Source organism: Bolinopsis microptera, chromosome 5, assembly GCF_026151205.1.
Source record: "Bolinopsis microptera isolate Bmic1 chromosome 5, MBARI_Bmic_1.0, whole genome shotgun sequence".
Classification (NCBI taxonomy): Eukaryota; Metazoa; Ctenophora; class Tentaculata; order Lobata; family Bolinopsidae; genus Bolinopsis; species Bolinopsis microptera.
Genome location: NC_087076.1, coordinates 21,343,582 through 21,366,624, shown reverse-complemented (window position 1 = coordinate 21,366,624; position 23,043 = coordinate 21,343,582). Strand labels below are relative to the sequence as shown.

The following is a 23,043-nucleotide window of genomic DNA, read 5'->3' as shown; positions in this document are numbered from 1 at the left end:
TTTGTGTATGGTGTAGTAAAAAAGGTACACCTTTTTACACTATTTTACACTATTTTACATTATTAATTACACTTAACAAAATTATCTTCTAAAAAAGTGTAGTGTACCCCCCCCCCCCCCCCCCCCCCCCCCCATTCTACCACATAAGACACTGGCAATCGTGTAGGTGATGTTGAATAATATCTATTTTATTACAATTAAATATGAGGTTCAGCTCTATGTAGTGCGTCAGATAGCTTCGTCGTTATAGCCAAAATTGTTATTTCGGCATGGGTTATCATTAATTGTTTACACCCCCTTTAACTTGTTTAATACATCGTGCGATGTCGTAATATTTCTATGAAACCATTCATTTGTGGAATTTATTTTTTTTATATCTAATGTTTCATTTATTTTTCGCGTAAAGATTTGCGAACATTTGTGCAGTGAAATCAATTGCTTGTGACTTGTTTATCCATTGACTCGTTTAGATTCGCTAAAACTGATGCCGTGAAGATTAACTACTTTTTGAAGATAGTTACTTTAAGAAATTGGGACAGTTTTATTTTCAGGAATTATCCGTGATTATATATTTTTCTTTCTATTTTTAGGTTTGGATAGTTGTGCCTAGCAGTGCTGCACACCGCCGCCGATAATTTTGCGGCCACGCCGCCGTCGTTTTCAAACGGCGTACATGGCGTGAACCTGTTTATACTATATATATATATACTAAATATTACGAGCCTCATGTCAAAATTCAAAACTGTTAAAAATTGCTCTCCAGATGGCATTATTCTAGAGGAAAATTTAATCTGCGAAATCAAATGACCACACGCCGACACCGATTTTAACCATGCCGCCGCCGTTTTGAAAAAAACGGCAGCGTGCAGCACTGGTGCCTAGTTATGTTTTCTATCACGCTATGTAATATTGAAACTGATAACCCAAGTTTAAACGTATGACGTCACCCGTTTATCCATTAAATCGTTAAGATTCGCTAAAAATGATGCCGCAAAGATTAAAACTACTTTTAGAAGATGAAATGAAAAGTCTGACCCCACTTCTTTCAGTTTTACAGTTTATGTTGCAGAGAGTAGCAGTTAATTGGCGATAAAATGGAAACTTCCGATGAAAATACACAGCTGAAGGAAGACTTTCAGAATAAAGAAGATGACAGCACCAAAGAACCGGACTCAAAACTAGATTTAAATGAAGCATTGGAAACAGCAGGATTTGGATGTGGCACACTTCTTTTCAGTTTGGGACCGTTTTTGTTGTTCTGTTTAGAAGGGGGAGAAATAATGATTTTGTCAATAGTTGGAATCATGGTAAGATGTGAGTGGGAGCTCACTACTTTCTGGGTTACTGCTCTTCAGGTAATTTATTTATCTTAATCTCTATTAATCTAAAGTCTTAATAATAATAATAAATTGAAGTTTAAAAACCCCACTATTAAGATAAACTTATACTCAGCAGTGTTTAATCTAGTCATCCCAGAAACTTTCATGATGAAATATAGGACTGGTAACATATACTAGAAAATATATCGTTAATCTATCTTAATAATCTTTATTAATCTTAATCTTTATTCATCTAATTTCTTTATCACAATACCGATTATCTATCCACTCAAAGCGATTTGATATTCTGCAGCTCCTGATATTATTAACTCAGCGGTAAATCGGGGTATAACTGTACTTCGACTTTTCTAATTTTGCCAGCCAACACCCAATACGTGATGACATAGTCAACTAAACTTTGCTCTTCAGATAACCGTCTTCATAGGGATGGCGCTGGCATCGCTCCTTTTTTCTGGAGCGGGTGATAAATTTGGCAGGAAGCCAGTAGCTCTAGCTGGAGCTATAGGAGTTACCATAGCAGGATTGTTATGTGGACTTGCTACAAAATACTGGCATCTAGCTGTACTGCGTGGACTTGTTGGGGTGTTTATGGGAATAGGGATGGGGCCTTCTATCACTCTTACAGGTAAGCGCTGATCAAGATAATTTCTGCTACTTTTATTCTTTAATATTGCTCATGACAATGCTTGATCAGTATCTGTTAGCACCAAAATGTTACGAATTACGATACGTCGATACCATAATATCTCGGCTATCGAGTGCTCTTAGCATCCCCGCACGTGCGCGAGTGCTCTGCACGAAATAAAGTCTAAGTATTATGTAATATGTATTGTAATGTACGAGGGTTTCTTAATGAAAAAATGTATGTTACCCACTGTTCATCAAGGCGATACAATAGGCGATTCAATAATTATCAGCGATCACTGTTCACGCATTTTCGGGGATATGGCGGAGATTGGAGAACAATATAAATAGATTTACTTTTCTGTCCCACACTCAATTTAAATAAATTTCAGCGGAAATAGCAACAGTCAAATGGAGAGGATTTCTGATCTCTTATGTTTCCCTGGCGTGGGGGATTGGTGCATCACTGACAAGTGCTTTGGCGTACTACGTCGTTGATCCTTACGGCTGGAGAGGGTTTATGTTGGGAACTGCAATCATGTTCTCTCCATCAATCTTCTTCTTTGCCATCATGCCAGAGTCTCCGAGATTTGAAGCTAAAAATAGAAACTGGGACAGAGCGGAAAATACAGTCCAAACCATCGCTAAGCTCAACTGCAACAGCGGAAGCGGTATCATCAAATTGAAAAGGGTAGAAGATGACGATGACACTTATAATAAGGAAACCGGACTTTTCGGTGCCTTGAACTTTATCAAGGCAACTGGACGAATGACGGATCTGGCAGTTGTCTATGCGCTGGGATTTACAGCAATATTCATCTACTACACCATCAGTTACTCCATGCCAAGATTTCTTAATGAAGGATACTGTACTGGTATAAAAGTGACACAAGATGAATCTTGTATCTTCAATAAATCGGTTCTGTTTGATCTGGGTGTCATCAGTTTATTCGAACCCCTGGGAGTCCTAGTAGCAGTTATACTGATGGAGATCATTGGCCGGAAAAAGACATTCCAATCATCAGCGTTATTGCAACTGATTGCTCTTACAGCGTTATACTTCTGTGTAAACGACAAGTACTCATTTGTGTTTTTCACAATATCGAAATTCAGTGCGGCCCAGATTGGACTAAGCCCATTTATACTGGGGGCTGAGTATTTTCCAACTGAAGTGAGATCTTTTGTAGTTTCATTTGGGTTAGTTTTTAACAGAATAGGGGCCTGTGCTGGTATTGCATGCTCTCAGTTTATCTTTAATCTCCACCCAAGAATTGTGCTAGCATTTGCTCAAATCGCGGCTGTTGTTGTCAGTATTTGTCTGTGTGTTCTTGGAAAGGAAACAGCAGGAACTCACATCGAGTAGGGCAAGGTGGACTTATCCACTCTTTTGGTGTTATCTTTAAATTTTGTAGTACAAGTTGTTAGTTGTAAGGAATGATTATTGTTCTATTTCTTTGTTATCTGGAAAGCTGGAAATGGTGAAGATTTTTTGGTCAATTTCACTAATATAAAAAGGACCTTTCAATTGCGTGATCATTGTCGAATGAGTGTCTCGTAAAATTTAAACTCTGTGCAGCAATAGCAGCAAATCTGGGGAAACTTTGAAATACACCAATTTGAAGCATTTAACCCCCCCCCTTAAAAATCTAAGATTATGAATTTTAGTAATCTGATTATTTACATAGGTCCAAAAATGTCATAGCTTCATGATAGTGCAACGAAAAAAATCTCAGAACATTATGGTGCTGAGTTAGGTGGTTAAGTAGTCGAAAAATGACTGATTTGTTAGTGGACATTTTTTATACCTCTAACACCCAAACCCTTACTACAGTGAAGATATAAGTACTACAGTTAATATTGATGGTCATTATTGAACAAAAATGGTTCATTGACACATAGTTGAAGAAGGAAATTAAAAAAATTAATAAATGTGGTCTGTGGAGTGGTTTATTTGTTTATGTTATAGTGTACGCGTGCGCGCGCGCTAGCGCGTACTTAACCATCTGTAGGCCAACATATTTAGTCTAGGCTTAAATTCTTTATATATTATGTCACCACTATGGTGCCCAATACTTTTAGTGAAGGTTTGATGTAGAACAGTTAACCACCAACTGTGGTATATCAAAAAAACCATGTTTGTACGCGTGCGCGCGCTAGCGCGTACTTAACCACCTGGTATGGCACAGCATTGAAATATCACCATAATTTCAAAAGCAGAGGTCACCATTCAGGTGCCCAAAACTTTTGACTATGGTCCCAATACCATAAAACCTTAGATGTGGCCTCAATGTGGTTAAAACATGTTTATTTTGGACTTTCGGTCAACAGAAGCCATCACAAATTAACCATTATTCAGCAACCTCCGAACTTTTTGTGCCTTATTTTGTTTTGATATTTGATTATGAGAGATAGCTGGAGGATAATAAGTGATTTTAAAGATAATGCAACAAAATGTGTGGCCGTATGGTGGTTAAAACGACCAAAAACACTGATTTTGGTCAATTTTAGACCTTTATTAACCATGATGGACACAACATAGGACTCAGCAATGTTTCTGGTCATATAAATGAGCAGGTAGTTATATCTAGATAATGTAGCATGGCCAGCTATAGCTTTACAAAGCTAATATGTGCTCTAAAAATGGTTAATTAGTGCAAATATAGGGTATTTTCGAGACATTTTAACCACCATAGCTGCACATTGATCATAATGCATGAACTTGGGGTCAATTATGGATTTGCAAACAAATATACACTCATTTGGATAGCAAACCATTATCTGAAGTTCATATTGTGGTTAATTTTCACTTTAATAGATGCCTTGTTCAACAGCCTAGCAAGTAATATAGCCCTTTTAACCACTTTTATGACAACATTTCTTGAAAAATTTTATCAAGACCCTTCAAATGTCCTTTGTTGACCAGAAAATGTTGACTAAAATCATTAATAATGTTTTGATTGGTGGTTAACAACAAATTTTGACATTTTAACCATCTTTTTAGCACTTTTTACGAATATTAACCACCTCTAATCAACCATACTATTAAATTGCACATTTGTGATAAAAAATTATCATCCATGCACAAATGAACAACCACCACTATACATCTATAATCGGAGCAATATTTATAGCTCACCTTTCATCTTAAATTTAACCACCATTAGGACCACAAAATGCCCCCCATGAGGTTTGAAAACTTTTGTGATAGTTGCACCATGATATGATCTCAATATAATGACTACTCAGTTCATAATATCATATCTAAAAATGGTGGTTAACCCTAAAACTGGTATTTTAACCACCATAGTGGCCACATAGATGACCCATTAACCACAATTATTCAACATAACCATACTGTAGTGTTTTGTGCACCAGAAAAACATCACTCCAACATTGAGATTAACCACAATGAGCTGCAACATAATGTTGAAGTCAACATACTCAAATTATGTGAAAAAAGTCAATGTCCACCAAGTTTCCCCAGATTTGCTGCTATTGCTGTGTGAATCTGTGATTTTTCTATCGAGTCTTTCCGTTGTTATTTAATCTCGGAAATCATGCCTCCCCTTAAACCGAGCTCCAAAGCACAGACCAGTAAGTCAAGTCTGTTCTGATATTGATATTTGATACCCATGAAATTCTGACTAGTAGAATTCCGCTCTTTTTATCTTATCTTCTCTTATCTTCTCTTTTTAACCATTTTAAACAATTTGTATCATTGATAATTGAAGGATCAAAGAATTCCTGCCCGTTTTAATTTGAACTGGTATTGTCTCGAAACCCACATACCTATTTCTAGGGATTTCATGTTTCAAAAAAGAGGCACATTTTCCAGTTTCCAGGCTGTTTAGTTTATCTGTATATATATATATATATCAAGACGCAATTATCTTGGTATTTTAACCCCTGTATCTTGATTACTTACGCTTTAAGAGGTATAAAGATCTAACTTCAAGTATTTAACTAACATGCCCGGTTGATAGGTCTAGATATTGTACCCATGTACATTGTAGATTGTACATCAGTCCGCAACATCTGAGTTCGTGCCCTCAAAATACCTTTTAAATAGGATCTAAAGGGTGAACGACATAAAATGTTACTTTGTTTGAAAAATTATCACCCTGTCGTTTAAAAGATTAGCAAATTATAACAAATTTGGCAGAATTTCGACAGATTTTATTGTCCGCTATTGTCCTCTTCTTTTTGGATTCTATGAGACAAGCGGACATAGACGGACGTGTCACCCTCCCCCCCCCCCCTTCTAACTTGATTGGTTATTGAAACAGACGGATTTAATGAGTTGTGTAGTCTGCTCAATCATTAGTGTCTACAGAGGGTGTTTTACTGCTTAATATCCTATTAGCCACATGACCAATATTCCGGGTGGGATATAACAATGAAATTAATGTAGCATTAGTAACTTTCATAAAATTATCACGTGCATATAGTTATACATGAGATATGTTGGACGATATTCATAATCATAAAGTCATAATGACGTTTCCATGAGAAACGTCGTAGAAAGAAGTTAACCGATTAAAATCTAAAATATATGGCTACAATAAGCTTATTAACAACAATAATAATCCTAAAATGTGCCACGTAATTATATTTAAACTGTTATAATGTTATATAGATGTAATTAACAAACTTCTTATCGTGTTATCCAGAAAATGTTGTTGCTGTTTTAAAATACAATCAGTGTTATCGCTAAGAAATCAACCTGGCTATAATAACAGATTTGATCATGTTTGTGTCTATCAATCACAATCTAGTGAATCAGTTGTTACAGTTTGTTAGGTTGAAGGTATTCTAGTGGTGGCCGTCATTATATTCATAATATTTATTGATATTGTTGAATATTTGACAGTCATAATCATAATAATGTAAATTTATGCAATTCCTATTGGGGCTCTACAACTACTGAGGCTCTACAACTATTACACGATATATTTTTTCCTTAGTCACATCTGCTACTTTTGATGGTTGAACCTGTCGATACAATGTTCGCAACTTTACTGATTTTGCAAACTGTAAACTTCGCCAATCTTCATTAAATACTACTAGTTTGCGAGCTTCCTCTATCAACTCCGGAACAAACTTATAACCACAAGAGGGGGGGGGGGGTGGGTTCGGGTGGGGGGTATTTTATCGGTTGATGTAACGGTCTAGCTCATAAATAAGTCAAATTTACCTGTTACCAAGCTCCAGAAGGAGAGGAACACTGAACAGGGTCTAAAATTACCAAAAAGGCTCAAGCAAAACGACAACGGTCCATTACAGGGACCAAAGGAAATCGCGGCATGTACGGACTACGGAATCGCGATTTTTACCATTATTTGCGACAAATTTTATTTATAGTTTAATGTATAGTCTGTTAAAATTCGCGGTATCGCGATTTTTGGCCAAAATAATCGCGAAATCCTTTTGTCCCTGGTCCATCACAGTAAAGAATTTCGGAGAGTAAATTAATAGTCAGCAATGTTTATCAAAGTTGCACATATCTGCCTCCATTTCATGACTTGCAGTTGGAATAAAGGATTGTATTATTTGTACTTCAACCAATAATTAATATAATACGAACCTCAATCATGAAAGTGATTTATCGACTGAATGTTACAAATACTGATAACCGATAAGCATGAGTCTAATCAGTGTAGAAAAGAAGCATCTAAATGTTATTTCCGTAACTTTTTTGTCCATTTTTGTACGCCCTATTTTTTGTCCGTCTTGAAAATATAGGGTACCGCACGGACAAAACGGACACAAAACATGAGCCCCCCCCCCCCCCCCCCCCTGATAATGAGTGCAGATCTGCAGTATAAGCTTCTTGAATAGCATAGTGTGCTTTGAAAAACAAGATCCCTGAATAGCCAAATTTTGTTAACAACTATTAGCAAATTTTAAAATTCAGCCACCGGGCGATGTACACTGACTTTTAAATATCTCTGATACCATACTTTATACATACAAACTAAACTTTTGCTTGTTTTTGTGTATGTGTATGGTGTAGTAAAAAGTGTAGTAACAAAAGGTACACTTTTTTACACTATTTTACATTATTAATTACACTTAACAAAATTATCTTCTAAAAATCTGCTTTTTTCCTATTATTTTCCGATCAGTCTTCACACAGCACGTTTCCAAAGGTAAAACATACCATTGGTGAGGGAAAATGTCACTTTTTACACTTTTTTACACTACACCTTTTTACACTACACTTTTGCCTTCTTCTATGTTTGGTGTAAAACAGTGTAGTGTACCCCCCCCCCCATTCTACCACATAAGACACTGGCAATCGTGTAGGTGTCAGGTGATGTTGAATAATATCTACATTATCATAATATCACATATCTGTATTTTATTACATTTCAATAGTGGTTCAGCTCTGTGTAGTGCATCAGATAGATTCGTCGTTACAGCCAAAATTGTTAAGGCTATTTCGTCAGGAGTTATCATTAATTGTTTATTATACCCCCCTTTAACTTGTTTAATACATCGTGCGATGTCCCAACATTTCTGTAAAACCATTCATTTGTGGAATTTATTTTCGCGTAAAGATTTGCTAACATTTGTGCAGTGAAATCAATTGCTTGTGACTCGTTTATCCATTGAATCGTTCAGATTCGCTAAAACTGATGCCGCAAAGATTAAAACTACTTTTAGAACATGAAATGAAAAGTCTGACCCCACTTCTTTCAGTTTTACAGTTTATGTTGCAGAGAGTAGCAGTTAATTGGCGATGAAATGGAAACTTCCGATGAGAATACACAGCTGAAGGAAGACTTTCAGAATAAAGAAGATGACAGCACCAAAGAACCGGACTCAAAACTAGATATAAATGAAGCATTGGAAACAGCAGGATTTGGATGTGGCACATTTCTTTTCAGTTTGGGACCGTTTTTGTTGTTCTGTTTAGAAGGGGGAGAAATAATGATTTTGTCAATAGTTGGAATCATGGTGAGATGTGAGTGGGAGCTCACTACTTTCTGGGTTACTGCTCTTCAGGTAATTTATTAATCTTAATCTCTATTAATCTAAAGTCTTAATAATAATAATAAATTGAAGTTTAAGAACCCCACTATTAAGATAAACTTATACTCAGCAGTGTTTAATCTAGTCATCCCAGAAACTTTCATGATGAAATATAGGACTGGTAACATATACTTGAAAATATATCGTTAATCTATCTTAATAATCTTTATTAATCTTAATCTTTATTCATCTAATTTCTTTATGACAATGCCTATTATCTATCCACTCAAAGCGATTTTTAAGTACATTTTTCTTAAAGTTATTAACTTAGCGGTAAATCGGGGTATTTCGATTTTTCTAATTTTGTCAGCTAACACGTGATCACCTAGTCAACTAAACTTTGCTTTTCAGATAACCGTCTTCATAGGCATGGCGCTGGCATCGCTCCTTTTTTCTGGAGCGGGTGATAAATTTGGCAGGAAGCCAGTAGCTCTAGCTGGAGCTATAGGAGTTACCATAGCAGGATTGTTATGTGGACTTGCTACAAAATACTGGCATCTAGCTGTACTGCGGGGACTTGTTGGGGTGTTTATTGGGGTATCAATAGGTCCTGGTCTTGCTCTCACAGGTATGTAGCTGTACTGTGTTGCCTAGTAACTGTTGCCTAGTATTTAGTAACTGTTGCCTAGTAACTTGCTCTCACAGGTATGTATTGAGTTAACCGACATACCCTTGCCAAATTCTACTGACTTATTTAGTCACGTTTTTACGATATGGTACATTGATAGTGATGTCAATTCAATGCTATTGCATTTGATTTTTATTGAATTGTAAAGTGTCAGCTGTGTTTCATTTCATCTCATTCTATTATTTTTCAGCGGAAATATCGACAATTAAAATTAGAGGCTTTCTAGTCTCATATGGTTCGCTGGCGTGGGGGATAGGTGCGTCACTGACAAGTGCTTTGGCGTATTTCGTCGTTGATCCCTACGGCTGGAGAGGCCTTATGATAGGAACTGCCATCATGTTCTCGCCATCAATACTCTTCTTGGCCATCGCGGGAGAGTCTCCAAGATTTGACGCAAAGAAGGGTAACTGGGACAGAGCGGAAAGAACTCTTCTAACTGTCGCAAAGTTGAACTGTACCGCGGGAAACATGACCGTCAGACTAAAACGGGGACAAAAGAGTGATGACAATAGCGGACTTGGATGCTGCAGTTCTTTAACATACATCAAATCAAACGGGCTTTTAAAGAACCTGATAGTAATCACTACGTTTGGTGCTGCAGCTACGTTTATTTACTATGCCATAAGTTACTCTATGCCAAGGTTCCTCAACGAAGGCTACTGTTCTGATGAAATAGTGCCCGTGGAGCTATCTTGCCATTTTGATAAATCTGTTTTGTTTGATTTGGGGATTATCAGCTTGTTCGAGCCCTTGGGAGTCTTAGTAGCTACTGTGATGATAGAGACGCGATTGGGCCGCAAAATCACCTTCCAATCTTCAGTTTTATTGCTACTGATCGCTACAGCCTCCTTGTACGTATGTGTAAACAAAACATACGCCTTCGTATTTTTCACAATATCTAAATTTGCTGCAGCACAAATAGTGTTCGGTCTGTACCTACTGGGGGCGGAATACTTCCCAACAGAAGTGAGATCGTTTGTAATAGCTGTCGGGCTGGGTTTTTGGAGGGTGGGAGCCTCTGCTGGTATTGCCTGCTCTCAGTTTATCTTTAATCTCCACCCAAGGATTGTGTTAGCATTTACTCAAATCGCGGCTGTTGTTGTCAGTATTTGTCTGTGTGTTCTTGGAAAGGAAACAGCAGGAACTCACATCGAGTAAGGTAAGTTTGACTTCTACTCACTTCAGTTCCTGCATCCATCTCAACTCTGGGCCATTATCTATATACATTATACAACTATGTAAAATATTTTATATATGGACTGTTGTGACAACATTTTAACCGATTTACAAAGAAAGCTAAATGTAGCTGGTATGGTTGCTTTTTCATAAATCAATTTACAGATGTTTAAAACCTTACCAATGTTTCGTGAACACTGAACACCCCGTATTTCTAATAAAACCTATTGCTTTAGTTGCCTAGTAACTGTTGTCTAGCAACTGTTGAATATCTACTGTTGCCTAGCAACTGTTGCCTAGCAACAGTAAAGATACAAGTACACTGTTGATAAGATTAAGGATCTATTTTGTATTAGTTAATTGTTGGGTATTGTTAGTGGCTAGGTCTTTTTGTGTAATTTATTTTTGAGTATCCATTTATTTTTTTTGGGTTTAACCAGTTGGTTTTTTTCGGTGTGTCAATAAAATCAATTTTATTGTATGTATACTACATTTTATTCACCATTTTTCTTTGTCAGTTAAACTGATATTATCTCTAAGTTGACATTATTTAGTATTTTTCGATCATGTGAGACCCGTGGCCGTGTTTTTAACTTTCTGCTCCGAGGAGAGAAAGTATTTTGAGGAGAGCTGCTCAGACATGGGCACCGTATTGTGTAAACTATTTAGTCATATTTTATACAACATCTTTGTCGCATTGCATAGTAATGGGGTAGTAAATACAGTGTTTCGTTCAAAATGTTTGAAATTGTAAGAAAGTTATTACGTTAATACACACCATGTTTCATTTATAATACTCAGTAACCTATAATGTTTGTTTCTGATGCGAAGAAGGGTTTTAAAGGGAAATGCACAATAGATTGTGATTATAGAGAATCTATACTGTAAATAACAGCAGCTGAACTAGAATAACGTTCCTTTCTGACATCTGTTACCTAGTTACTGTTGCCTTCGTATTGTTAGCTTTCTGATAAACTTGCTTATACCAGATTCTTAGACATATGTTTGCCTTGCAAGCGCTAATAGGCGTTACCTATTGCGCACGTGATCCGCTTTTCAAACAGTCAAATTAACTAAGTCTGCCTTGTTGCTGGGTAAGGCAAGCCAGCTGCCAAATAAAACCATCTACAGATACGTTGTAAAAGGAACTCGTTTTACATTTTTCCAGAATTGTTATATTACCACACACACATGACGCATAGTGTCATCAATTTCCGATGTTAAGAATAACCAGTAATAGTATGATACATTTCCTATATAAATAACATCACTACTACAGTAAATAATAATGATAAACATGTACCTGGCCGGCTTGAGTCACGTGGTGAAGTACAGTTCTCTTGAGGTTGTCCAGCTGGAGTAGGTCTGCACCGTGCGTTACCAGGACAACGCAAACTGCCTCGTGTCCCATCCTCGCACCGTCCATTAGGGGGGTTAGTCCGCTACTGTCCACCTGAGATAGTGAGGTTACTAAGCGTAACAGTTACTAAACAACAGTATGCAGGCAACAGTTACTAGACAACAGTTACTAGGAAACAGTTGCTAGGCAACATTTAATAAGGAACAGTTAATAAGGAACAGTTACTAAAGTTACTAGGCAACAGTTACTACAGTTACATCTCAGAAACTTCATACTCTAGTCAAATATACTGGAAAAAAGTAATAAAATATCAAGATCTACAATGAAGTTAAGAAACGGTTGTTTTTCATATTGAAGCGTAAATACCACATGCCAGATTTCAGGTACGTACTCAAAGTTCTATAACCAAAGAAAGCTTTGATAAACGGAAAATCAGGTGAGGTCGGTGAGAGTGACACAAGATGAATATTATATTATACCAAATATTAAATACCATTATATACCATGATAACCGTTGACCAGAACAGAGAGAGAGAGAGACCATGATATTATAAAAAACACTAACAATAGTAAGACAAGAGAGAAGACAATCAACTAAAGATCCTCACCAAGTTAGGAGAGATTCCTCTGAGCAGTAGCCAATCAGTAGCCTCGTGACAGTTATTCAGAGCAGCTGAGTGGAGCGGAGTCCGGCCGTTCTTACTGACTGTATCTGGGGAGAAATAGTTTGGTTACTGGGCAACAGTTACTACAGTTACTACAGTTACCTTTTACATCTCAACAACTTAATATCTTTGTTTATCAGGACGTTCTACTTTATCCAACTTTTATTGACGCCGAGTAACAATAGAAAATTATGTATTGAAGAAGAAAACAAAGAGATTGATCCGGTAATTAATCAATGATAATTTGGTGGGACGAGTCCGAAAGAGAAGTCATAAGCCTCAATAAAGTAACATTAGGTAAGTAGTTTAAGTAGTTTAAGTATTTTAAGCCAGTTGTTCTTGTAATCTTACTTATGAGATCAGAGTTTAACTCTAGCAAGTACTTCAACACCTCCACTTTGCCTGATCTAGCAGCTATGTGGAAGGCGTTCCAACCGTCCTTGTTCGTAAGTTTAACGTCTGCTCCGTTTTCAGCCAGCACCTTTATCTGGTAGGTTAGGAAGTGTTACTAGGCAACAGTTGCTAGGCAACGGTTACTAGGCAACAATAACTAAGGAACAGTTACTAGACAACAGTTACTTGACAACAGTATATAGGCAACAGTTACTAAGCAACAGTTAGTAGGCAACCGTTACTAGGAAACAGTTACTATGCAACGGTTACTAAGCAACGGTTACTAGGTAACGGTTACTAGGCAACAGCTAAAAGCAAAAGCCAGTCAGCAGCTTTATCTGATGGTTAGGAAGTGATAAACTGAATTGAGGAAACAAACGTTTTGGTTTTTAAAAAAAGTCAAATCAATTAGGCCCAACTAATTCTTTAGAAATTAAGATTAATTTGAGGGGGGGGGGGGGGGGGGGGGCAACCATATTAAAGTAAATTAACATGTAGGATTTTTCCCGATTTTGACCCGGGGATATACTTTAATATACTTTAATATGGTTGCCCCCACCCCCCCCCCCCCCCCCCCCCCCCCTAATTTTTAAGTGTCAGGGGACTGATCAAAAAGACGCGGACGGGTCCGGGACTCTACTGCTGGAGATTTGTCGGTGCAAAAATTAGGGTACGTTATGCGCCGACGAGTCAAGACCAACAAAATGACATGAAAACATTGAGATAATTTAGAGTGTTTAAAATTATAATTTCGGTAGTTCATTAGCAAAACTTACAATCTCCAAGTTCTGTTTTTCAGCTGCAAGCATGAGGGGGGTCCAGTCACCTTGTTTTAATGCGTCTACTGAAGCTCCTGTAATAAAATCAAGCTGAATTTCCTTAAAACATAGCAATTCTAATAAAATAATATGGAAATTCCCGGTGCAGTATCCTTTTGCAAATTATTTGTCAACCAACGGATCCTTTCTATTATTGAGACTCGGGTGACACTTTTTTAAAGGGAAAAAGGCCACTTTTCTGTTCTCAAAGGAAAGGAACGAAATGCTGTCGACAATCTCTAGAGAGCAATCAGATGAAGTATGGGCAGCATCAAGCTGCATCTCAAACACGTCCAATTACATCCCTTTTAAGGTGGCTAATGGAAAAGCCATTATCGGCAACATGAGATGGTCATGTGACCACTTTGGCGTTGATCCGTGCTATCTTGTGACCTTCACGTGTCTCATTACTTGCCGCTCTGGAGGCTAGCAAGGAAAGATTCTGAGAATTTCCATGGATCCGCGCAAGGAAAGAGCTAGGTTGACATAAAAATAGGCCTAGCACCACTCAATCGGCAGTTTGAATACTTTCAACACTACTATATAACAAATAATTTGAGGTAAGATTAAGTTCCAATGTGTAACTGGTTCTCTCCGGAGACCAGACCTCACATCTTTTGGTAAGCCTTCCACAAGGAGGGCTCTAATAAACGATACAATAATAAAGATAGAAAGCTCCCAATGTATCCAGACAGCCATGTCCGAGTCGGGTCTGATTACGTTTAAAGTTTTGTGATCACAACCAATGCAAAAAGTAGCCAATCTTGTTACAATCAAGTGCTAATCGCCATGAACCTGATTTTAGCGTTTTTTAACCGACTGACCTAGTAAATGTAGCGGCCGTAATTTCAAGACTGTTGGATACGGCCATACTCGGTTGAATACACCCCATCTCGTTCGATCTGGGAAGTTAAGCAACTGCAGGCCGGGTTAGTACTTGGATGGGTGACCGCCTGGGAATTCCCGGTGCCGTATCCTTTTTCAAATTATTTGTCAACCAACGGATCCTTTCTATTCTTGAGACTCGGGTGACACTTTTTTGGGAAAAAAGGCCCCGTTTCTGTCCTCAAAGGAAAGGAACGAAATGCTGTCGACAATCTCCAGAGCACTCTGATGAAGTATGGGCAGCATCGAGCTGCATCTCAAACACGTCCAATTACATCCCTTTTAAGGTGGCTAATGGAAAAGCCATTATCGGCAACATGAGATGGTCATGTGACCACTTTGGCGTTGAGCCGTGCTATCTTGTGACCTTCACGTGTCTCATTACTTGCCGCTCTGGAGGCTAGCAAGGAAAGATTCTGAGAATTTCCATGGATCCGCGCAAGGAAAGAGCTAGGTTGACATACAAATAGGCCTAGCACCACTCAATCGGCAGTTTTAATACTTTCAACACTACTATATAACAAATAATTTGAGGTAAGATTAAGTTCCAATGTGTAACTGGTTCTCTCCGGAGACCAGACCTCACATCTTTTGGTAAGCCTTCCACAAGGAGGGCTCTAATAAACGATGCAATAATAAAGATAGAAAGCTCCCAATGTATCCCGACAGCCATCTCCGAGTCGGGTCTGATTACGTTTAAAGTTTTGTGATCACAACCAAAAAGTAGCCAATCTTGTTACAATCAAGTGCTAATCGCCATGAACCTGATTTTAGCGTTTTTTAACCGACTGACCAAGTAAATGTAGCGGCCGTAATTTCAAGACTGTCGGATACGGCCATACTCGGTTGAATACACCCCATCTCGTTCGATCTGGGAAGTTAAGCAACTGCAGGCCGGGTTAGTACTTGGATGGGTGACCGCCTGGGAATTCCCGGTGCCGTATCCTTTTGCAAATTATTTGTCAACCAACGGATCCTTTCTATTCTTGAGACTCGGGTGACACTTTTTTGGGAAAAAAGGCCCCGTTTCTGTCCTCAAAGGAAAGGAACGAAATGCTGTCGACAATCTCTAGAGCACTCTGATGAAGTATGGGCAGCATCGAGCTGCATCTCAAACACGTCCAATTACATCCCTTTTAAGGTGGCTAATGGAAAAGCCATTATCGGCAACATGAGATGGTCATGTGACTACTTTGGCGTTGAGCCGTGCTATCTTGTGACCTTCACGTGTCTCATTACTTGCCGCTCTGGAGGCTAGCAAGGAAAGATTCTGAGAATTTCCATGGATCCGTGCAAGGAAAGAGCTAGGTTGACATACAAATAGGCCTAGCACCACTCAATCGGCAGTTTTAATACTTTCAACACTACTATATAACAAATAATTTGAGGTAAGATTAAGTTCCAATGTGTAACTGGTTCTCTCCGGAGACCAGACCTCACATCTTTTGGTAAGCCTTCCACAAGGAGGGCTCTAATAAACGATGCAATAATAAAGATAGAAAGCTCCCAATGTATCCCGACAGCCATCTCCGAGTCGAGTCTTATTACTTTTAAAGTTTTGTGATCACAACCAAAAAGTAGCCAATCTTGTTACAATCAAGTGCTAATCGCCATGAACCTGATTTTAGCGTATTTTAACCGACTGACCAAGTAAATGTAGCGGCCGTAATTTCAAGACTGTCGGATACGGCCATACTCGGTTGAATACACCCCATCTCGTTCGATCTGGGAAGTTAAGCAACTGCAGGCCGGGTTAGTACTTGGATGGGTGACCGCCTGGGAATTCCCGGTGCCGTATCCTTTTGCAAATTATTTGTCAACCAACGGATCCTTTCTATTCTTGAGACTCGGGTGACACTTTTTTGGGAAAAAAGGCCCCGTTTCTGTCCTCAAAGGAAAGGAACGAAATGCTGTCGACAATCTCTAGAGCACTCTGATGAAGTATGGGCAGCATCGAGCTGCATCTCAAACACGTCCAATTACATCCCTTTTAAGGTGGCTAATGGAAAAGCCATTATCGGCAACATGAGATGGTCATGTGACCACTTTGGCGTTGAGCCGTGCTATCTTGTGACCTTCACGTGTCTCATTACTTGCCGCTCTGGAGGCTAGCAAGGAAAGATTCTGATAATTTCCATGGATCCGCGCAAGGAAAGAGCTAGGTTGACATACAAATAGGCCTAGCACCACTCAATCGGCAGTTTTAATACTTTCAACACTACTATATAACAAATAATTTGAGGTAAGATTAAGTTCCAATGTGTAACTGGTTCTCTCCGGAGACCAGACCTCACATCTTTTGGTAAGCCTTCCACAAGGAGGGCTCTAATAAACGATGCAATAATAAAGATAGAAAGCTCCCAATGTATCCCGACAGCCATCTCCGAGTCGAGTCTTATTACTTTTAAAGTTTTGTGATCACAACCAAAAAGTAGCCAATCTTGTTACAATCAAGTGCTAATCGCCATGAACCTAATTTTCGCGTACTTTAACCGACTGACCGAAGTAAATGTAGCGGCCATAATTTCAAGACTGTCGGATACGGCCATACTCGGTTGAATACACCCCATCTCGTTCGATCTGGGAAGTTAAGCAACTGCAGGCCGGGTTAGTACTTGGATGGGTGACCGCCTGGGAATTCCCGGTGCCGTATCCTTTTGCAAATTATTTGTCAACCAACGGATCCTTTCTATTCTTGAGACTCGGGTGACACTTTTTTAAGGGGAAAAAGGCCCCTTTTCTGTTCTCAAAGGAAAGGACCGAACTGATGGACAGTCTCTAGAGCAATCAGATGAAGTATGGGCAGCATCGAGCTGCATCTCAAACACGTCCAATTACATCCCTTTTAAGGTGGCTAATGGAAAAGCCATTATCGGCAACATGAGATGGTCATGTGACCACTTTGGCGTTGAGCCGTGCTATCTTGTGACCTTCACGTGTCTCATTACTTGCCGCTCTGGAGGCTAGCAAGGAAAGATTCTGAGAATTTCAAAGGATCCGCACAAGGAAAGAGCTAGGTTGACATACAAATAGGCCTAGCACCACTCAATCGGCAGTTTTAATACTTTCAACACTACTATATAACAAATAATTTGAGGTAAGATTAAGTTCCAATGTGTAACTGGTTCTCTCCGGAGACCAGACCTCACATCTTTTGGTAAGCCTTCCACAAGGAGGGCTCTAATAAACGATGCAATAATAAAGATAGAAAGCTCCCAATGTATCCCGACAGCCATCTCCGAGTCGGGTCTGATTACGTTTTAAAGTTTTGTGATCACAACCAAAAAGTAGCCAATCTTGTTACAATCAAGTGCTAATCGCCATGAACCTAATTTTCGCGTACTTTAACCGACTGACCGAAGTAAATGTAGCGGCCGTAATTTCAAGACTGTCGGATACGGCCATACTCGGTTGAATACACCCCATCTCGTTCGATCTGGGAAGTTAAGCAACTGCAGGCCGGGTTAGTACTTGGATGGGTGACCGCCTGGGAATTCCCGGTGCCGTATCCTTTTGCAAATTATTTGTCAACCAACGGATCCTTTCTATTCTTGAGACTCGGGTGACACTTTTTTAAGGGGAAAAAGGCCCCTTTTCTGTTCTCAAAGGAAAGGAACGAAATGCTGTCGACAATATCCAGAGCACTCTGATGAAGTAAGGGCAGCATCGAGCTGCATCTCAAACACGTCCAATAACATCCCTTTTAAGGTGGCTAATGGAAAAGCCATTATCAGCAACATTAGATGGTCATGTGACTACTTTGGCGTTGAGCCGTGCTATCTTGTGACCTTCACGTGTCTCATTACTTGCCGCTCTGGAGGCTAGCAAGGAAAGATTCTGAGAATTTCCATGGATCTGTGCAAGGAAAGAGCTAGGTTGACAAACAAATAGGCCTAGCACCACTCAATCGGCAGTTTTAATACTTTCAACACTACTATATAACAAATAATTTGAGGTAAGATTAAGTTCCAATGTGTAACTGGTTCTCTCCGGAGACCAGACCTCACATCTTTTGGTAAGCCTTCCACAAGGAGGGCTCTAATAAACGATGCAATAATAAAGATAGAAAGCTCCCAATGTATCACGACAGCCAACTCCGAGTCGAGTCTTATTACTTTTAAAGTTTTGTGATCACAACCAAAAAGTAGCCAATCTGGGGGGGGGGGGGGGGGGGGGGCCAACCATATTAAAGTATATTAAAATGTAGGATTTTTCCCGATTTTGACCCGGGGATATACTTTAATATACTTTAATATACCTACAATATACTTTAATATATCCCTATCCTTGGAGGCCTACATCGAAAATTGTTACCCAAAATAAGCTTGAAATGCAATTCTTAATCGATTCCAAAAAGTTCTTGAAAAAATATTGAAAACTGATGGAGTTATTTCAATTTTAATGAAGTCATTTTGGCTAGTATTCCGAACAGAGATATTATGTGCAATTTTCCCAATTTTGTTCATGGAAGTCTTTTTACTTAGTATCCACTATATTCAACAAACACTGAGTTATATCTTTCACATAGAGTTAGTCTCATTAAAAAATATTGAAATTTTATCGAATTTGGGCAAAAGCGAATTTGGGCAAAAGCGTATGCCCAAATATGGGCATATTTTTTAAAGCTCATAGCTCAGCCAATTTTTGACCAATCTGGATGGAAATTCATGTACTAGTCCTAAAACAGGCTTATCTTGCGAATCTGAGTGAAAAATATAGTTCATCATGTAAATCTTAACGAAGAATATAAATCTTCTAATTGTTGGTATATTAAAGTATATTAAAATGTAGGATTTTTTCCGATTTTGACCCGGGGATATACTTTAATATACTTTAATATGGTTGGCCCCCCCCCCCCCCCCCCCCCCCCCAATCTTGTTACAATCAAGTGCTAATCGCCATGAACCTGATTTTAGCGTATTTTAACCGACTGACCAAGTAAATGTAGCGGCCGTAATTTCAAGACTGTCGGATACGGCCATACTCGGTTGAATACACCCCATCTCGTTCGATCTGGGAAGTTAAGCAACTGCAGGCCGGGTTAGTACTTGGATGGGTGACCGCCTGGGAATTCCCGGTGCCGTATCCTTTTGCAAATTATTTGTCAACCAACGGATCCTTTCTATTCTTGAGACTCGGGTGACACTTTTTTAAGGGGAAAAAGGCCCCTTTTCTGTTCTCAAAGGAAAGGAACGAAATGCTGTCGACAATATCCAGAGCACTCTGATGAAGTAAGGGCAGCATCGAGCTGCATCTCAAACACGTCCAATAACATCCCTTTTAAGGTGGCTAATGGAAAAGCCATTATCAGCAACATTAGATGGTCATGTGACTACTTTGGCGTTGAGCCGTGCTATCTTGTGACCTTCACGTGTCTCATTACTTGCCGCTCTGGAGGCTAGCAAGGAAAGATTCTGAGAATTTCCATGGATCCGCGCAAGGAAAGAGCTAGGTTGACATACAAATAGGCCTAGCACCACTCAATCGGCAGTTTTAATACTTTCAACACTACTATATAACAAATAATTTGAGGTAAGATTAAGTTCCAATGTGTAACTGGTTCTCTCCGGAGACCAGACCTCACATCTTTTGGTAAGCCTTCCACAAGGAGGGCTCTAATAAACGATGCAATAATAAAGATAGAAAGCTCCCAATGTATCCCGACAGCCATCTCCGAGTCGGGTCTGATTACGTTTAAAGTTTTGTGATCACAACCAAAAAGTAGCCAATCTTGTTACAATCAAGTGCTAATCGCCATGAACCTGATTTTCGCGTACTTTAACCGACTGACCTAGTAAATGTAGCGGCCGTAATTTCAAGACTGTCGGATACGGCCATACTCGGTTGAATACACCCCATCTCGTTCGATCTGGGAAGTTAAGCAACTGCAGGCCGGGTTAGTACTTGGATGGGTGACCGCCTGGGAATTCCCGGTGCCGTATCCTTTTGCAAATTATTTGTCAACCAACGGATCCTTTCTATTCTTGAGACTCGGGTGACACTTTTTTTGGGGAAAAAAGGCCCCGTTTCTGTCCTCAAAGGAAAGGAACGAAATGCTGTCGACAATCTCCAGAGCACTCTGATGAAGTATGGGCAGCATCGAGCTGCATCTCAAACACGTCCAATTACATCCCTTTTAAGGTGGCTAATGGAAAAGCCATTATCGGCAACATGAGATGGTCATGTGACCACTTTGGCGTTGAGCCGTGCTATCTTGTGACCTTCACGTGTCTCATTACTTGCCGCTCTGGAGGCTAGCAAGGAAAGATTCTGAGAATTTCCATGGATCCGCGCAAGGAAAGAGCTAGGTTGACATACAAATAGGCCTAGCACCACTCAATCGGCAGTTTTAATACTTTCAACACTACTATATAACAAATAATTTGAGGTAAGATTAAGTTCCAATGTGTAACTGGTTCTCTCCGGAGACCAGACCTCACATCTTTTGGTAAGCCTTCCACAAGGAGGGCTCTAATAAACGATGCAATAATAAAGATAGAAAGCTCCCAATGTATCCCGACAGCCATCTCCGAGTCGGGTCTGATTACGTTTAAAGTTTTGTGATCACAACCAATGCAAAAAGTAGCCAATCTTGTTACAATCAAGTGCTAATCGCCACGAACCTGATTTTAGCGTACTTTAACCGACTGACCAAGTAAATGTAGCGGCCGTAATTTCAAGACTGTTGGATACGGCCATACTCGGTTGAATACACCCCATCTCGTTCGATCTGGGAAGTTAAGCAACTGCAGGCCGGGTTAGTACTTGGATGGGTGACCGCCTGGGAATTCCCGGTGCCGTATCCTTTTGCAAATTATTTGTCAACCAACGGATCCTTTCTATTCTTGAGACTCGGGTGACACTTTTTTAAGGGGAAAAAGGCCCCTTTTCTGTTCTCAAAGGAAAGGAACGAAATGCTGTCGACAATCTCTAGAGCACTCTGATGAAGTATGGGCAGCATCGAGCTGCATCTCAAACACGTCCAATTACATCCCTTTTAAGGTGGCTAATGGAAAAGCCATTATCGGCAACATGAGATGGTCATGTGACCACTTTGGCGTTGAGCCGTGCTATCTTGTGACCTTCACGTGTCTCATTACTTGCCGCTCTGGAGGCTAGCAAGGAAAGATTCTGATAATTTCCATGGATCCGCACAAGGAAAGAGCTAGGTTGACATACAAATAGGCCTAGCACCACTCAATCGGCAGTTTTAATACTTTCAACACTACTATATAACAAATAATTTGAGGTAAGATTAAGTTCCAATGTGTAACTGGTTCTCTCCGGAGACCAGACCTCACATCTTTTGGTAAGCCTTCCACAAGGAGGGCTCTAATAAACGATGCAATAATAAAGATAGAAAGCTCCCAATGTATCCCGACAGCCAACTCCGAGTCGAGTCTTATTACTTTTAAAGTTTTGTGATCACAACCAAAAAGTAGCCAATCTTGTTACAATCAAGTGCTAATCGCCATGAACCTAATTTTCGCGTACTTTAACCGACTGACCCAAGTAAATGTAGCGGCGGTAATTTCAAGACTGTCGGATACGGCCATACTCGGTTGAATACACCCCATCTCGTTCGATCTGGGAAGTTAAGCAACTGCAGGCCGGGTTAGTACTTGGATGGGTGACCGCCTGGGAATTCCCGGTGCCGTATCCTTTTGCAAATTATTTGTCAACCAACGGATCCTTTCTATTCTTGAGACTCGGGTGACACTTTTTTTGGGAAAAAAGGCCCCGTTTCTGTCCTCAAAGGAAAGGAACGAAATGCTGTCGACAATCTCTAGAGCACTCTGATGAAGTATGGGCAGCATCGAGCTGCATCTCAAACACGTCCAATTACATCCCTTTTAAGGTGGCTAATGGAAAAGGCATTATCGGCAACATGAGATGGTCATGTGACCACTTTGGCGTTGAGCCGTGCTATCTTGTGACCTTCACGTGTCTCATTACTTGCCGCTCTGGAGGCTAGCAAGGAAAGATTCTGAGAATTTCCATGGATCCGTGCAAGGAAAGAGCTAGGTTGACATACAAATAGGCCTAGCACCACTCAATCGGCAGTTTTAATACTTTCAACACTACTATATAACAAATAATTTGAGGTAAGATTAAGTTC

The 23,043-nt window shown here is 39.5% G+C and overlaps 3 protein-coding genes and 9 non-coding genes across 12 annotated transcripts in view; 11 read left to right on the top strand and 1 right to left on the bottom strand.

Moving 5' to 3' along the window:
* The window catches only part of LOC134814780 (ankyrin repeat domain-containing protein 16-like), a 47,197-nt gene that overhangs the window by 22,112 nt on the left and 2,042 nt on the right, over positions 1–23,043 (bottom strand). The window contains exons 2-5 of the mRNA XM_063823008.1: positions 13,998–14,074; positions 13,180–13,315; positions 12,772–12,875; positions 12,107–12,256 (exon numbers count right to left, since the gene is read on the bottom strand). Of these exons, the coding sequence (XP_063679078.1) occupies positions 12,107–12,256; positions 12,772–12,875; positions 13,180–13,315; positions 13,998–14,030 (423 nt within the window). The 5' untranslated portion in view covers positions 14,031–14,074. The remainder of the gene's footprint in view (positions 1–12,106; positions 12,257–12,771; positions 12,876–13,179; positions 13,316–13,997; positions 14,075–23,043) is intronic.
* LOC134815690 (putative transporter SVOPL) lies at positions 1,044–3,473 on the top strand. Its single transcript, XM_063824251.1, has 3 exons — positions 1,044–1,355; positions 1,749–1,965; positions 2,357–3,473. Exons 1-3 carry the CDS (start codon positions 1,095–1,097, stop codon positions 3,325–3,327), a joined length of 1,449 nt encoding a protein of 482 aa, XP_063680321.1. The 5' UTR covers positions 1,044–1,094; the 3' UTR covers positions 3,328–3,473.
* LOC134814774 (putative transporter svop-1) lies at positions 8,661–11,578 on the top strand. The gene is made up of 3 exons (XM_063822990.1): positions 8,661–8,972; positions 9,351–9,567; positions 9,818–11,578. Exons 1-3 carry the CDS (start codon positions 8,712–8,714, stop codon positions 10,783–10,785), a joined length of 1,446 nt encoding a protein of 481 aa, XP_063679060.1. The 5' UTR covers positions 8,661–8,711; the 3' UTR covers positions 10,786–11,578.
* LOC134816185 (5S ribosomal RNA) lies at positions 14,899–15,017 on the top strand. The gene has a single exon (XR_010160372.1). It is a non-coding gene; the product is annotated as a 5S ribosomal RNA (ribosomal RNA).
* Positions 15,753–15,871, top strand: LOC134816184 (5S ribosomal RNA). The gene has a single exon (XR_010160371.1). It is a non-coding gene; the product is annotated as a 5S ribosomal RNA (ribosomal RNA).
* On the top strand, positions 16,607–16,725 carry LOC134816183 (5S ribosomal RNA). Its single transcript, XR_010160370.1, has one exon. It is a non-coding gene; the product is annotated as a 5S ribosomal RNA (ribosomal RNA).
* Positions 17,462–17,580, top strand: LOC134816182 (5S ribosomal RNA). The gene has a single exon (XR_010160369.1). It is a non-coding gene; the product is annotated as a 5S ribosomal RNA (ribosomal RNA).
* LOC134816180 (5S ribosomal RNA) lies at positions 18,318–18,436 on the top strand. The gene has a single exon (XR_010160368.1). It is a non-coding gene; the product is annotated as a 5S ribosomal RNA (ribosomal RNA).
* On the top strand, positions 19,895–20,013 carry LOC134816179 (5S ribosomal RNA). The gene has a single exon (XR_010160367.1). It is a non-coding gene; the product is annotated as a 5S ribosomal RNA (ribosomal RNA).
* Positions 20,751–20,869, top strand: LOC134816178 (5S ribosomal RNA). The gene has a single exon (XR_010160366.1). It is a non-coding gene; the product is annotated as a 5S ribosomal RNA (ribosomal RNA).
* LOC134816204 (5S ribosomal RNA) lies at positions 21,612–21,730 on the top strand. The gene has a single exon (XR_010160389.1). It is a non-coding gene; the product is annotated as a 5S ribosomal RNA (ribosomal RNA).
* LOC134816203 (5S ribosomal RNA) lies at positions 22,469–22,587 on the top strand. The gene has a single exon (XR_010160388.1). It is a non-coding gene; the product is annotated as a 5S ribosomal RNA (ribosomal RNA).

Excerpts from the sequence above, each read along its gene's own strand:
- LOC134815690 (XM_063824251.1), top strand. The coding sequence starts at position 1,095 with ATGGAAACTTCCGATGAAAATACACAGCTGAAGGAAGACTTTCAGAAT. Across the intron at positions 1,356-1,748 it reads TCTGGGTTACTGCTCTTCAG|ATAACCGTCTTCATAGGGAT; the intron begins GTAATTTATTTA and ends TTTGCTCTTCAG. Across the intron at positions 1,966-2,356 it reads GCCTTCTATCACTCTTACAG|CGGAAATAGCAACAGTCAAA; the intron begins GTAAGCGCTGAT and ends AATAAATTTCAG.
- LOC134814774 (XM_063822990.1), top strand. The coding sequence starts at position 8,712 with ATGGAAACTTCCGATGAGAATACACAGCTGAAGGAAGACTTTCAGAAT. Across the intron at positions 8,973-9,350 it reads TCTGGGTTACTGCTCTTCAG|ATAACCGTCTTCATAGGCAT; the intron begins GTAATTTATTAA and ends TTTGCTTTTCAG. Across the intron at positions 9,568-9,817 it reads TCCTGGTCTTGCTCTCACAG|CGGAAATATCGACAATTAAA; the intron begins GTATGTAGCTGT and ends ATTATTTTTCAG.